The sequence below is a fragment of the Ambystoma mexicanum genome, chromosome 6q (assembly GCF_040938575.1).
Source record: "Ambystoma mexicanum isolate Mex_15411 chromosome 6q, UKY_AmexF1_1, whole genome shotgun sequence".
In the NCBI taxonomy this organism is placed as follows: Eukaryota; Metazoa; Chordata; class Amphibia; order Caudata; family Ambystomatidae; genus Ambystoma; species Ambystoma mexicanum.
The window spans coordinates 695,599,067-695,616,029 of NC_090937.1; the positions used below are offsets into that span (position 1 = coordinate 695,599,067).

Here is a 16,963-nt window from a genome sequence, read left to right on the forward strand (position 1 = left end):
CCTATGGGGTTGATATTATAATTAATCCGTCGAATCGTTGGGTATGCAGGTTGTCAAGTTTACATTCCTCAACTTCCTTCTTATTCATTTCCCTGTTGCTGCTTATGTTTGCTGCGTTGACAACAGTGTGTGTTGACATGCCTCCCTTATTCTTTTCTTTGCTGATTTCTCCAATTCATTCGTTAGCGTGGTCCTAGCTGTCTATATTTCATTTGTTAAGGTGATATGCCGTAGGTTGTTCTTCCCCCCTCCCTCGGTTTATCCTACCAGCATGGGAGAAGGTAAGGGCAGGCGGAGGAGCTGTTCCAAGTGAAAAACTGCATATTTCCACCTGTTGAAGGTTTCTCCAAATTGCTCAAAGCATTTGTTTGGATAAGCCATTAACAGGCAGGTTTGAGAAAAAGAACCATGCATATTTGCTGGTATCGGGTAATATTATCCTCACCAAAAATATTGCCGTATACATGGTCGTCGGGAATGGGAATGGCCATAGGCGATATTTTTAGTGGGGATAATATTAGGGTTTTTTGGGAGCATGGGTTGCGGGGGGTATCCTCCGCTCCTTTTAATATACTACAGGGTTGCAGGGGTGTCCCCCGCAGGTTCTATGCATTAATATTGGCGCAAAAATATGGCGATATATTTGTATGGCGGTATTTTTGCAGGGATATTAACACATGGAACCAATTTGCTTTGCTAAACTGTGTACACTTGCATTACATCTTATGTACACCTATACACAAAACTGGTGATTTATCAATGTTAAGCAAGCGAGGAGGAAGAGGTAAAGCCACTAGCTCTTATACCACAGCACTACCCAAGTAATGTGTGGAATAAGATGTTATGAAATTTGAAAACATCTGTCCCTCACTAGTGCTGCTCTAATGCAGAAGTGCAAATGTAACATTTTATAATTAGCTCCTCTCCTCTGACCTATTAGCAGGCATCCTGGTCCACTGATGGGATTTGAAAGGGACCAAGGGCAGGAAAAAGGCAGGAAAAAGGTGGAAGGTTGGAGACAATAAGGGGTGTGATAGGAAACCACATGGATGATGAATGGAAGGAGGTTGGCGGTGAGAGATACTAGGAGTGGGGAGAACAGGAGGTGGCAAGGGAGGGATAGATGGCCTGTAAAAAAATAAGGGTAAAGATAATGAGTGGTTAGGAGACCAGAAAGTAGGGAGGCAATGAGTGGGGCATACAAGAGTGTGGGGCAAGCCTAAAAAGCTAATGAGTTAATGTGCTGTTAATGCTTGTGTTTGGAACACACAGGCCCGCAGTTCCTGTAAGATAGCTCATAGTGTTAATGTGCCCGAGAATGGGTGTGAACCTGGAGAAGACGAGGTCAATGCCAAAAGACAGCGTGGGGTCTAATGCACGCACTTCAGAAAACCAGCCTGCCTGCCAGATCTTATAACTCCAATAAGAAAACAAGGGGTGTGTAGGCAGGGGAGTGCATTGAGACAAGGTAAGGGAAGTGGGATGACAAGATTAGTAACAATGGGAAACAAGAAGGAAGAACAGATGAACTTGGAAGGGAGGAAATATGATATGTGAGAGTGCAAAGACGAGAAGTGGAGAGGAGGTAAAACAATGGACGTCGAGATGACAGAAGAGGCTGGGGCAAAAGGTAAGTGGCTCAGGAGAAAATAAGCAATGTAGGAATGTTTGCAGCCTCACCCACCCACCACATGACTCCTCTCATTGGCAGTTTCAGCAAGAGGAAGGAGTCGATTAGATCATCACCCCTGCTCCTAATGGCTAGTTAACCAAATAAGAAGGAACAGTGGTTAAAGCAGGATATGGGCATCCACAACTGAGATCAGATCAGTTTGTAAGCTTACCTCCAATCAGGTCATCGATGAGTTTGAAACTATTAGGGGTCAGCCTTAGAATATATTTCCGAGTCCCCACCTTATACACCAGTACCCTCACTCACACAGATGTGCTGATGATGTCATCAGGGAGCAAGCTTATTCATTCACAGCGAGGCCAATCCATGAGCTTTATTTGTCAGATTCAATTGCAACACTAGTGCACTAATAATGGCGAAGTCTAGCGCTCTATTGGGACATTACAAGTAATTTAGTTTTCTGCCATAGCCATGACCCAGTATCCGCAGTAGGCAGGGGAAATGCTGATGGAGGGATGCAGGATGCAGAACTGGTCCTGTTACCAAAGCATTCCCGGTTCAGTCGAACGCTACTACATATGTCCCCTATGTATCCAGGCATAGATGGTCGTGTGTGATTTAGGGTGCTGGAAATGGTCCGGTTCCCAACCTTTTAAAAAACCTTTAAAAGCTATAGCAATTTTTGGGGGGAAATGAATATGCCCCTGATTACAGAAGAGTTCCCAAACAGGGGAAGGAGTGAGAGCACATGGACAGAATAAGACTACAAAAAAATAGTAAATAATAGCATGATCAAGACTTTGCGCTTCATTCAGAGTTTGGCGGTAATTCAGCGATGCGTCTGCCGGATTGCAGCCAAAATCAATTACCATAACTTGGGGCCTCATAGGTTTGACAGTGCCTGAAAAACGTGGTGGCAATTCCGTTACCGCCACTTTTTTGGGGTCACAGAATTACCACAGTTTTTTCCGCACTACCAAATTATAGGTTTTGGTGGAATTACTGCATGGTAAACTTTCTGATTTCTGAAGGAAAAGTGGCACATTCGCCTTCAGCTTGTTGCTGGAGGAAAATCCTCCACTTTTCTTCCACAAATTGGTCAATTAATGCACGGTCATTTCGCCAGCAGTAAATCTGCCTAAAATCTCCATGGAGTACTATGAACTCCAAAAATAGGGTATTACACTGCCCTACCACCACTTGTAATCCCGTGGTAACTCCAACGGACCAAACGGCATTAACAGTAGTACAATTTGGCAGTAAATGGTCAGATTTACCGCCAAACTCGTAATGAGGCCCTTGGTCCCGTAGGTTTACCACAGCATTACAAGTGGTAGTAGGGCAGTCTTAGTCTCCATTTTTGGAGTCCATCGGACTCTAGGGGGTCTTTGGCGGAATTTTGGCTTTTCATAGTGTGACATTTGTCTTCCCAGAGCAAGGGCTTTTATGGTGTTTCTGTGACAGAATTAACAGCATTCTTCTTCCTCCATACAGCAACTTCAGTAAAACAGAGCACATGGATTTTTGAAGATAAAACTGAAAAACTGAAAAAAGATTGCTTCCTGGAAACAAGATTTAACAGTAGAACTAAAAGGTTCTACTATGCTACCTGCTACAGTGATATATTACATAAGGACTGTCAATTTGTACGCTACTCTGTGATTCACTATGTGCCATATTCACATCCCAATTTCCTTTACACTAAAAAACAGTCTAAAAACAGTCTTTTCTAAATTTATGATCACATGATTTTACGATGTAATAGGTCAGTCAAAAGTCATATCTTTTTTTAAATAAATGATTTGAATAACTTACAGAAAAACTGATGGAAATGTTGCATCTGTGGCGATCCCGACACCAGGTTATATAATTGAGACTTCAACGCGCCACTACGAAGAAGACTGTAAGCCATCTCTGTCAGATTGATTCCAACAATAGCATAGGAATACCTGAAAAAAAGCAAATTCAAGTTCGCTATTAAAAACTTTGTAACTTAATGAATGCAAAGGTTTTAGTGTATTAAAACATATAATTCAAATAGTATTAATAAATGTAAAGGCAAATAAACGAGGGAATGAAAAAAGGTAAACAATCGGTATGGCTGCAGTAACTTCCAAGCAATGTCAGAGTCCCAAAAAGGGAGGTCCAAGAATAAAACCGTAGCATCAATATGACTAAATAAAACGAAATCAATTTCATTGCCACCAAACATAAAACTTTTCAGAAGGGGCATTTATTGTTGATTTGCATGGCACCATCTGCAACGAGTGAGCTTAGCATCCATTGAGATCCCAGAGTGCGAGAAGTGCAGCAGAGAGCTGTTGTGGTTGGTTAAGATCCAGAGTGGAGTGCGATTCAATGGGTTCCGCAGGAAAGAAAAAAAAAAGAAAGAAAAAAAAATGCGAAAATAAAAAACCAAAGGACCAAAATGCTGAATCCGGCATTAGAAAAATATCCGAAGTAGCATAATGTCGATCAAGGGGAGCAGGGGTCGCAGGGGTGTCCCCCGCTTCCCTTGATTGTCAGTATGGGTCCTTGGGGGTTGCAGAGGTGTCCCCCGCATCCATAAAAAGCAAAGCGGGGGACAACAAAAGTTTTTTTTAAAGGGAAAAAGAAAAGCACCCTGCCGCAGGAGTCCCGCATCTAGATGGGGAAGCGGAACTCGCATCGCAGGGTTAGCGCTGCGGTGAAGGAGAAAAGTTAAGTTGGGCGCAGGAGGCAAGATGGAAAGTATTAAGGGTTAGGGCGGTGGAGGGATAGTGGGTGGGGGCGATGTTCGTGATTACCTTTTCGAAAATTTAGAATTCAATATTTTCAGAAATTAAATAATCATGTACATCCAGATACAATAGTTTCACAGGCAGTCTAAATCTTTTTGAGTCGATATCTCTGGTGGTTGAGGATGGGCCTTGTTGGGGGCCTGACCAAGCAACGTTTAGAGTCATTTGGCATGCGAAGGAGCATTGGAAATGAAGCAAGTTAGAGTAGAACAGCTGTCTTGCAGGCAGAATGGCAGGGACATCTGAGCAAAGGTATTCTAAAGGAAGGCATGCTTCAAGAAATGATGTCTTCTGAATTTGAGGTGGTTTTTTTCATTTCTCAAGGTGGGAGGAGGATTGTTCCAAAGGGTGGAGCAATCACTGACTGCCCTATAGTCATGCAACCATTATCTTTTCTGTAACCCCCTCTGTAAGCCTATATGTAAAGGTGAATTGTAGGGCTCTTGGTTGGTCATACTTTTTAATCCAGTTTCTAAGATATGTACCGATAATCTCTAGGCAATTCCAGGTGCTTGTTACAAAGAGGTTTGAAGTCAATGTGTTTCGCCAAAAGGACCCTTCTCAAGCCTGGTGTTATGTGGTCATTGGGTTTCAGCCTTAAGGTAAGCCTTGTTGCTTTGTTCTAAATCTGCTGAAGTTGAGGGAATCAATTGTTTTAGGAGGCCCAGATGCAAACTGTTGCAATAGTCAACCCCTCTGAGAACCAATGGCTCTAGTTACTTCTACCTTCTGATGCATCTTAAGAAAAGGTGAACTATGCTTGTAGGTGTAGGTGGCAGAGATATTTATTTGATCCTTCTTAAGTCTGCTTGCTAAAGGAAAGCTTATCATTAGAAATGATGCCTAGGTGTTTTGGGTCAGTCACCGAGGAAGGAAGAAGAACCATTGTGGAAGTGAAGTCTAAGGGTACAAAGTGCTGGATGCTCAGGCCAAGGAAGTTGCTCTGAGATTTTAATGTGGCCAAAAAGAGGAAATTGTCAATCACCACATCTGGTATTTGTGCCCTGCAAGTGTGCATATGTTGAGAGGAGGATGCAATATTCTCCAATTTAAAGACAACCAGAGTATTGTTCGTACACATTTGGAAGGACAGCAAGAAACGTCAGCCAATGGCTTCATGTAGCAGTTCAAACGCCTTAAGGTACTCCCTATGTTTTGTTAAATGGATTTGATGCTTTTCTTGCAAGAAGGAAGTAATCAATGTGAAGGTCACTCTTTGAATGCCCATGTGTTGTGCAGAGTATATTCAGCAAGATCTGGTTGTTGACAATATCAAGAGTCAGCTGACCGGTCCAGAAGGAACATGATGTTTGGGATGATGCTGTCTAAAAAGTCTTCTTTAATGTAAAGGGGCACCGATTCTGTGATTCAGGAGGGTTTGAACCCCGGCTGCCTATCATTAAAACGTTTCATGGATTCACTAAATTCCAGAAATTGCTGGGCAGCCACCTTCACCGGAACCTTGCCAAAGAAAGGGGTGTTGGCTATTGGGCAGAATCTGGAGACCACTTTAGTTTCCACTGTAGAAATGGTGGTTATATTCAGACATTTCAGGAAGTAACTATTATTGAATGAACTATTGGTCATCAAAGCCACTGTTGGAGATAACGTGGTTATGTTTGCTTTGCTGTGATAGCAGGCATGGGCAAGCCTGTTCAGAGGATGCATCCCTTTTTTGGGATATGTATATAAGAAGGCCAGTCAAAAGACCTAAGAAGAGGCAGATAGATGCCAAAGACTTTCTTGGCTGATTCTCAATATTGTCTTAGATCTCTTTGACCTTTTTTTGGAAGTCAAATGCCATACATTCTACTTGTTTCTGCTATGCAATGGCTTTTAAGGTGCATTCTAGGAGGATTATGAATACTTTGCAGATTCCAAACATCTCAGGGGACCTGTTCAAGGCTTGAGAGAAGATTGTGAAAAAAAGCTTTCTTTTCGCTAATAATTGTTTGACATGTCTTGCACATTTTCCTTGGTCTTCTGTGTCATTGTGCACCATAGTTTTCAGTGTACTCATTTGAGGTAGCATGAGCTCCCCATCATATTATTTGTTATTGTATTTAGTGTGCGATTTATATTTTTGTGAAGGGTAGTGGCCAGAATGTTAAGCGTTCTGGTGGTTTCTTCTTGTAGGTTGCTCCAACTAATTCAGGAGAGCAAATTTCATAAGGTGGGAATGGCAAAGACTTAATTGAAGCTGATGAATGAGATACTTTTCATAGGTTTAATTAGGGTGGACCATTGTCCAGCTTTACCAGCTAGAAGGGATGTTCTTGTAGGTTCAGCTGGGTTTGGAGAGTATAGGTTTGTCATCAATTCAGGGAAGAGCAGTGACCAAGATCAGAGAGTGGGAAGACGGTGGAGAGAATTGCATCCATCATGTATCCACTGTTGTGGGTGATAAACTGTCATAATGGGAAGTTCAAGCTATTGATGTAGTGAAAAAATGACTTTGTTAGATACAGAATACCACCATATGTTTAGGTGTGCCACAAGGAAGATTTTCTCAAAATTGATAAGTTAAGAAAGAATTTGGGTCATTCTTTCAGGAAGATGGTAGCATCTCCATGTAGTCTGTATAGCGTGCCTATGATAATGGATGTGTTAGGGGTCAAGGGTGCCCTTTTAGGCTAAACCTTCAAGGAGAACAATTGATTATTGTGAAATCACTGTGGTTAAGAGACAGGAATGGTAGATGAGAGCAACACATCCACCAGTTGCTTAGGTCTTCTTCACCAAGGTTTTGCAGCAATCTGGGAAGACAATGGGCTCATTACAAGTCCGGTGGTAACCGTGTCTGTAAAACCAGCAGGTTGCTGCCGGACTTGTAAACAGTTACTGGCACCTAGCTTCCCGGCAACACCGGGACATTACAAGTCCAGTGGGACCACGAGCTAGGTGCCAGTAATCGGTTCTTCCCCATTCCCATAACGTCCCATTGGACTCATTCCCATAGAGTCCTAATGGACTCTATGGGAATGGGGACCATGGAAACACTGGCAATAACGGTGCCAGTGCTTCTGTGAAAGTCTGTGGGCGGGTGCCGGTACGCCCGGCAAGTCAGACCTGCCGAGCAGGAGGGCACCCATCCACCAGACTTGTACTTTGCCGGTCCGGAAACAGCAGTGCCTGTAAGTTTACCAGTACCGTTGTTTCCGGACCGGCAAAGTTGTAATGAGGGCCAATGTCTAAAAATGTTACCTGTCTGTGAACAAGGTTTCGGTCATTTCAAGGATGTCTATATTTGAGTTGTGGATATTAGTGGCATGTTAGTTGTTTATCTGGTGTTGAGAGACGCCATGTTAAGGCTTTTGTTTGGTTTGATAATCTAGTTGGGTGAAAGGGTGACAAAGAAAGGAAGCACATGTATGGTTGACCGTGGACATAGGGAGGTACCTATTACATGTCTAGAATTGCTAGGAGGGTTGGTCTCTGGAGATGCTGTGACAGGCTGCAAGGAGATCTGGATTGTGATTTGGTGCGCATGTCCATAGGGAATGAAGGACTCCAAAACCAGGAGAATTTGGTTGTGGCCTTGGACTTTAATAGTACTTTTGTTACAGAATATTAAAATGGCAACTAGCTTGGTGGTAGGGTGAGCTAATGGGTTGACATTCCATGTGATACAGTCATGACCCGGCGAAATTGCCCCTTCTGGACCTCATGGTCATTGTCACGAAGGGCTTGTACTCCTTGTTCCTCCCAACATGGCCGTACCAAGCTCTGTGCTACGCACTAGCTTTCACGTCGTGGCATGTACTATAAAATGGTCACGCCACTGCGGGTCCGCACGTCTCAACGCTATCTTCGGTAGTGACCCAACGTGTGCTTAGTCTCTACATTGGTTTCCTTTGATCCTCTTACTTCCTTCCTTGCCTTTTATCCTGTTCCTGGATTTCCCCCCCTACTTACTCGTTCATCGCTAATCCTGGATACCCTGGTACCACGAACTTCCCGGAACTCTGAACGCGTCCTGCAACCTGACGAGGCTCGGGCGAGCCTATTCAAGACCCGAACCATCTACAGGAAGAGTCCTGCGGCCGAACAAGGGAGATCCCGATCACAGGTGAGACGGGGGGAGATTTGACAGTTTGAGACGCCAAACGATCAATACGGATTCTACCATGGAAAATGCTATTTAGGACCTGATGCGCGGAATGCAAGAACTTTCCACAGAGATGCAGACTTTAAAAGCCGAGAATGCGGCGCTAAGACAGCTTGTCTTGTCACGTGACTCCGCGAACAAGGACAACGTATTATTGGGAGGAGTGGTTGATAAATACGACGGTTCAACAAAGACCTTACGTGGATTCCTGGATTCTTGTTTGGTACATTTTACCTTCAAGCCCTACTATTTCTCAACTCCTAGGGCTAAGGTGGCTTTCATAATATCGCATCTTTCCGGTAATGCCCTTACATGGGCCACTCCTTTACTCAATTCAGGGGATGCTCTCCTGGATGATTATGAAGGGTTCATCGCGGAACTCAAGACCATGTTCGAACGTCCAGAGCTGGTCCACGGTGCTCAAGAGAAGTTACTTGACTTCCAACAAGGATCCTAAGACATGTTGACCTATGTTACCAGATTCGAACAGCTAGCCAAAGAGGCGGACTGGCCCCTGGAAGCCAGTTTTACCTTGTTTCGCAGAGGTCTAAATGAAGAGATTAAGGACGAATTAGCCAGGGTGGCACGTCCTAGTTCATTCCAGGCCCTCCTGGACTTGTCTATGCAAATAGACTTCATAATCCAAGAAAGAAAGGCCGAAAAGAAAAAGAATAAAGTCTTAATTCAAAGAAACTCCCCAGAGAATACTACAAGGACCAAATCTGCCAAGAATCCGAGCACTGATTCTGAACCCATGCAACTTGGAGCCTTTCGTGGACCAATTTCCCTGCAGGAAAGGTGAAGAAGGATACACACATTGTGCCTCAGATAAACATCTAGTTAAAGAGTGTCCTCTGGCTCCTCCCCGACGCTCGGGAAACGCCAGCTCCCGATCCTAAATGGAGCAAGGTTTCGGGAGAGCGATGTTTGCTCCACATCAATTCCATCCTTGAACCCTCCTGGACAAAACAAATTGGTGATATTACAGGCCTTTTTATCGCCATCCAAGGACAAGGTCTACCCCTTGGTGGATTGCGGAGCAATGGGAGTCTTCATTGATCAAGATTGGGTCAGAAGTCATAACATTCCATATGAAGCAAGAAGTTTTTCACAGCCAGTGGAAGCAATTGACTGAAGACCTCTTTCCTCGGGACCCTTAAGTCTGCAAACAAGGGAGATCCATCTTTCCATAAATCATCATCAAGAAAGGATTGTGTTTGACATTATAAAATCAGCCCATTATCCCTTGGTTCTGGACATGCCCTGGTTACAAAGGCACAATCCATATATTAACTGGACGGCCGGATCCTTATTCCTGGGCTCGGAGTTCTGTATGAACCATTGTTTAAACCTGGATACCTCAGTCACTGCTCCTATAAGTCTACCAAGGTGTCCAGACACACCACTCATGGTTTCCAATATTGTACAAGTTCCAGAGATCTATCAAGGGTATGCTGATGTATTCTCTACTGCCATTGTTCAAGCCTTACCTCCACATAGACCCGAATACTGTGCCATAGATACTGAACCCTCAGCAGTGATTCCCTTTGGCAGGATGTTTATCATTTCAGAACCAGAAAAGAGAGCCCTGCGGGAATACCTAGACACTAATCTTGAGTACGGCACCATAAGACCTTCAAAATCACCAGCGGTGCTTCATTGTTCTTCGTTCCAAAAAAGGATACCAAAGAGCTCAGACCTTGCCTGGACTATCGGGGCCTAAATCAATACACCCTGAAAGACAGATACCCACTACCCCTGATCTCGGATATCCTTGAAGCTGTGAGAGGTGCAGTGATATTCACGAAACTGGATCTCCGAGGTGCTTACCATTTGATCCGTATCCGGGAAGGAGACGAATGGAAAACAGCCTTTAGAACACCCTTTGGTCACTTTGAATACCTAGTCATGCCCTTTGGTCTGACTAATGCTCCCGCAGTCTTCCAGCGTTTTATGGATAGGATGTTCTCTGACATGTTATTTCTCAATGTTATCGTCTGCTTGGATGACATACTGATCTTCTCCAAGGACTCCTTGAAACATGAAGAACATGTAAAAGCAGTACTTCAACGTCTCCGTGAAAATCAACTCTTAGCCAAACCAGAAAAATGTTTGTTTCATGTTACATCAGTTCACTATCTGGGATTTGTCCTTAGTTCAGAAGGAATTAGTATGGACCCTTCAAAGGTGAAGGCCATACTGGCTTGGCCCGCCCCAACATCTGTTAAGCAAATACAATCCTTCCTGGGGCTTGCCAACTTCTACCGGAAATGTATTCCCACCTTTTCCGAGACTGTTCAACCCATTGTTAATCTCCTGAAGAAAGACGTTCCATTTAACTGGTCTATACCACAAGACAAGGCATTCCAACGCTTGAAAGAAGAATTCACTCAGGCCCCCATCCTGGCCCAACCTGACATAAATCGTCCTTTTCTAGTGGAAACTGATGCCTCCAATTACGCCATAGGAGCAGTTTTAAAACAAGAATCCGATGATAAGTTGGAACATCCCATTGCTTATCTCTCACGGACCCTGACCACCAGCGAGACTCGCTACTCTGATCTGGAGAAGGAGTTATTGGCTATTCGTCATGCCTTCACTGAATGGAGACATTTACTCCTGGGTGCTAAATATCCAGTTCAAGTCCGTACTGATCATCGAAATCTTCAGGTCTTACAATCCATGGAGTGCAGGAACAGTAGACAAGCTCGATGGGCCTACTTCTTTGCTCAATATCAATTTCAAATTTCACATGTTCCTGGATCGCAAAACTTGATTGCCGATGCCCTTTCTCGGCGTCCCGACTACGTTCCCTTGGAGGATAAGATCTATCTTAAAATGTTTCCACCCACAATCTTTGTAGCTCAAGCGATCAATCTCCTGGAAGAAATCAGAGCACAGACTCAATTATCTGAACTCTGGAAGGACATATCGAAGAAAAATCCCTGGCGTCTGACAATCAAGGAAGGATATTTATTCAAGAACAATTTAGTGGTCATTCCGACAAAAGAACTTCAACAGAAGGTAATGAATCTATGCCATGATACTCTTCACTCCGGCCATCGAGGAGTAACCGACACCTTCCGTCTTATACAAAGACAGTTCTGGTGGCCAGGGATGAAGTCCAGTGTAGCTCAATACATCAAGACCTGTGCTATTTGTAGTCGGAACAAATACGATAATCAGAGGCCAGCGGGTCTGCTTCTATAACCTACGTTGCCAACCAGACCCTGGGAAGTTATTGCCACTGACTTCATTGTTGAATTACCACCTTCCCGAGGATATACAACCATCATGGTAACCATTGACTTGTTCACTCATCTAGCTCATTTTACACCATTGTATAAACTACCATCTTCCTCTGAACTTGCTGGAATTTTCCTGGAACATATTTTTCGTCTTCATGGCCTTCCTTCCAAGATTATTTCGGATTGGGGACCTCAGTATATTTCACTATTCTGGAAACATCTCTGTCGTGTTCTAGGAATCCAACGTGCCCTTTCTTCAGGCTATCATCCACAAACCAATGGGGCAACGGAACGAGTAAATCAAACCCTGGAACAATATCTTCGTTGTTTTGCCACCAAGGTTCAAGACGATTGGTCTCTCCTTATACCTTTAGCCGAATTCTCCTACAATAACTCAGATCATTCAGCTCTCAAGATCAGCCCTTTCTATTGCAGTCAAGGTTATCACCCGTCTGTTTTAACATCAGTTCTTCCAGAATCTACTCCGGTACCTACCCTTGACTCTTGGATTCAGACGCTGATCGACTTACAAAGAGAGGCAAAGGATCAGTTAGAACAGGCCCAGACTCGAACCAAAAGATATGCGGACTCTAAGAGAAGACCAATACCTTCCTATTCAGTTGGCGATCAAGTCTGGTTAGCCTCGAAAATGTTACCTCGACATCTACAACCAAACAAATTAGCTCCTCGCTATTATGGTCCATTTTCTATAAAGGAGATCATCAATCCTGTCTCCTTCCGACTTAAGCTCCCGGATTCCTGGAAGAAGATACATCCAGTCTTCCATACTTCCCTGTTGAAACCCTACGTTAGTTCTACTCGAAAACCCTTCAAACCCACACCTGTTGTTGTGGACGACCAGTTGGAATATGAGGTGTCCAGGATATGTGATTCCAGGTATAGGAGGGGTCGACTACAATATCTGGTTGAGTGGAAAGGCTACCCCCCTAGCGAGAGAACATGGGAACCAGTTTCTAATTTAAAGACCCCTCGTTTGCTCAGAAGATTCCATCTTATTCAACCAGGCAAGCCTGGAGGAACCAGTCTTCGGAGGGGGCATGCTGTCATGACCCGGCGAAATTGCCCCTTCTGGACCTCATGGTCATTGTCACGAAGGGCTTGTACTCCTTGTTCCTCCCAACATGGCCGTACCAAGCTCTGTGCTACGCACTAGCTTTCACGTCGTGGCACATACTATAAATTGGTCACGCCCCTGCGTGTCCGCGCGTCTCAACGCTATCTTCGGTAGTGACCCGACGTGTGCTTACTCTCTACATTGGTTTCCTTTGATCCTCTTACTTCCTTCCTTGCCTTTTATCCTGTTCCTGGATTTCCCCCCCCTACTTACTCGTTCATCGCTAATCCTGGATACCCTGGAACCACGAACTTCCCGGAACTCTGAACGCGTCCTGCAACCTGACGAGGCTCGGGCGAGCCTATTCAAGACCCGAACCATCCACAGGAAGAGTCCTGCAGCCGAACAAGGGAGATCCCGATCACAGGTGAGACGGGGGGAGATTTACGACAGATACAGCAGTTGATGGTGATCACCATAACCATGAATTTAGATTGAAAGAGAATGTGCCAGTTGTTGGGCTTCTCTTTTGAGGAAATGTTAATATTGGTTTTGGCAAGTGACATTCTAGGATTGCATTTTTGTTAGTTGCTTAGTTTTTCTATCACAGCTTCTGAGAGTGTAACTGATAGTGAAACAATTTTTAAAGGCGGAGGAGGTTATTGTGTCCATTTCTTTTGAAGATATTTTGCCCAAGAACATCCACAAGAGTTCATCAAAGCCTGTTTGGTGGTTCCATGCTTAATGACAAGAATGCAATCTGCCAAAACCTTAATTCTGAGCATATGAAGAATTATTATTTTGATATCAGGGGTGGTTAGTCCTTTTCAAACATAGGTTGTTAATCTAGCCTTTGTGTGGAATTTTATTGTTTTCATCATTTGGACTTACAATGGCATAACTTAAGATACAGTGACTGTGTGGAGACCCAGTGGCATACATGGGTTCTCATCCCACCAATAAATATTTTGTTTGGTTTAAAAAAATATAGAAAAATACTTTATAAGTTGGACATCAGATGAACAAGTTACTTTCTTACCCTGGTAACGTTCTTTCTATGGGATGGTCCGACGACGTATTCCAAATATATGACAGTAATCACCACAGCTGTGCTGCTTCGGAAAATCTTTCGGAGTCTGCGTCGATGACGTCGATACGCTGTCCTCGAGGGCCTCAGTCACCGGATGTTATAAGTAGGACGCATGACACCCGCAGCCTCAGTTATAGTTTTTTCCCCAGAAAGTGTGGCACCAATCTTCGGCCAGTAAGACCACAGAAAGCCTTGCGGAAACGTAAGCTGCAATCGAATAAGTAATTCTGTAGCGGGGCAGGTAGGGAGGGAGCGATATGGAATACGTCGCAAGACCATCCCATCGAAAGAACGTTACCAGATAAGAAAGTAACTTGTTCTTTGAGGGTATTGGGTTCTCCGACGTATTCCATGTCTATGACATACTCCCAAAGCAGTACCAACGTATGGAAGAGGGAAAAGAAATTAGAATATAGAAATTTAGAATGCCCAATTAAATTGCAGAGTAAAGGACCGCCTTGCCAAAGGCCAGATCCTGCCCATGGATAGAATCTAGGGAGAAGGGTCTTACAAAAGTATGGACCGAAGCCCATGTGGCTGCTTCACAGATGTTACGAATAGGAACACCTCTCTGCAGGGCAGTAGAGGCAGCCATACCCCTAGTAGAATGGGCCCGTAAGCCTACGGGAGGGTCCTTACCCGCCAAGCGGCAACATTCAGAAATTGCCAAGATAATCCATCTAGACAAAGTCTGTTTAGTAAAAGCTTGTCCCAAACGCCTTCCAGTATAACCTATAAAGAGCAGATTGTCCACTCTGACCCAGGACATGAGTGAAATGTAGAAACTTAAAGCTCTCCTAGGATCCAACCTATGGAGCCTCTCCTCTTCCTTACCAGGATGCGGAGGAGGATAAAATGCCGGAAGAATGACCTTCTGGCTTAAATGAAATTCCGAGACAAACTTCGGAAGAAAGGAAGGACGAACTCTAAGGATAACTCTGTCCTTATGAAACACCGTGAAGGGTGGCTTAACAGAAAGTGCCTGCAACTCACTCAGTCTGCGAGCGGAAGTGACCGCAACTAAAAACACAGTTTTAAGGGTTAATAGTCTCAAAGGACAAGATTGTAAAGGCTCAAATGGAGCACCCATTAGGAATTTTAGAACAAGGTTCAAATCCCAACCGGGCACCTGGAAAGGTGACGGCAGAAATACATTAGTGAGCCCTTTGAGAAACTGAGAAATTAAAGGAATCTTGAAATAAGAACACTCCTCAGACGAGCGCTTAAATATGGACAGCACCGCCAGGTTGTCATAAATCACCAATGTATCAACTGAAAAGGATACGGTAACCAAAAAAGGATACAATTTGGTAGGGCTCTTCCGGATCCTATTTTCACACGACTTGATTGTAGGCAGGTCAAATTAGACCTTCCAAATGATACAACTCTCTGACTGGATGAAACAGGCAGAGTGATGGATCAATGGAAAGGGCATGGGAATTGTGTAGGAAGTATGCCTTATGGCAAAAACTGAAGTAATCCACGAAAGTTTCTTGAAGAAAACCAGGAGTTGAACAAACGACAAAGGAAGGGAAGATTAGTAAGGGAGACTTATCCCGAACGGCACGAGGCTCTCGCTAGATACCGGGTTGGTGCACCACAGGATAGCGTCCAAAGTACTGTGCACAATAACCTTCCAATAGTTCATGAAATACTTCCTTTCCCACGATGAACAAAAAATTAGAATTTCACCTGTTAACTGTCACAGGTACCAAAGGTTCAAAATAGTTCAGAAAACCACGCGCAGGATTGCACGCGATAGAATACACGCAGCCAGGCCAGCCGCGCTTGAAAACAGCGTCCGCGTGTAGATATTTAGCACGTGAACAGGATTCATGCAGCTCAGGACAGCCGCGCTTGCAGACAGCGTCCACGTGGAGATTTGGCACGCAAACAGGATTCACGCAGCTCAGGACAGCCGCGCTTGCAGACAGCGTCCGCGTGGAGATTTGGCACGCGAACAGGATTCACGCAGCTCAGGACAGCCGCGCTTGCAGACAGCTTCGGTGTAAATAGGCCAAAGAAGTTGCTGAAGGGAATGCGAGAACGCAGGTCCGGAGTTCAGCTACCAAAACGCCAAAATTGACTTAATCAAAAGCAGCGATCAGAGTTTCCACGCTGCTTATGTACGCACTGCCGTGATACACGTGACGGACCTAAGTCACGTGAAATTTAACGACGTGAAAAATGCAGAAGTCATTTTCCGGGCAATGCATCGAACAACCTCCGTTTTGAGTAGAATGGTCTAGTAGTTCAATGGGCGTAACTCATTTTGTATGGAGAGGTCGTTCCTGGTCCAGAGATATGTCCAGCAGGCATGACAGTGCCACCCCCCAAAGGAGCAGCCTCTCCCCTTTTTGAGTGGAATCGCCTTAATAAAGCTGGAGCATGAATGTTAGACAGAGGTTCCCAGGATCTATCCTCGGGACCATAACCTTTCCAATCCACCAGGTAATACGGTTTCCCAGACCGTAACCTCATGTCCAGAATGTCTTGTACTTCATATTCGTCTGACCCTTTCACAGAAATAGCAACAGGCCGTATAGGCAATCTAGTAGCATCCGAGCACGGTTTGATGAGTGACACGTGGAATACAGGATGCACTCGCCACCGTTGTGGCAATGCCAGACGGACAGCAGCCGGATTTATAACGTGGAGGACTTCATATGGCCCGATGTATTTAGGCAACAATTTCTTTTTACCGGGTATCCTCAAGTTTTTTGTGGACAGCCATACCTTCATACCTGCTTTGTAGACAGGTGCAGGGATTCTATGAGCATCGGCATAGGTCTTATCTCATTTTTTAGCTTGCTCCAATTGCTGCTTAACTTTCTTCTGTAGACTCTTAAGATCTCTAAGATTACGTCCTGCTGCAGGAGTATCCAAAGACAAACTGGAATCCAAAGGAATGGATTGTGGGTGTTGCCCATACAAAGCATAGAAAGGTGAAGTACCTATGGCACTATGACAGGAATTGTTATAGGCGAACTCCGCTGCCGGCAGAACATTGAGCCAATCTGACTGAAACT

The 16,963-nt window shown here is 44.4% G+C and overlaps 1 protein-coding gene across 5 annotated transcripts in view; it reads right to left on the reverse strand.

Annotated features, from left to right (window-relative positions):
• ELMOD2 (ELMO domain containing 2) overlaps positions 1 to 16,963 on the reverse strand; it is a 965,152-nt gene that overhangs the window by 38,275 nt on the left and 909,914 nt on the right. For all 5 annotated transcript variants that reach the window (XM_069631199.1, XM_069631197.1, XM_069631200.1 and 2 more), the window contains one exon: positions 3,449 to 3,582. In XM_069631199.1, coding sequence (XP_069487300.1) covers positions 3,449 to 3,582 — 134 coding nt within the window. The remainder of the gene's footprint in view (positions 1 to 3,448; positions 3,583 to 16,963) is intronic.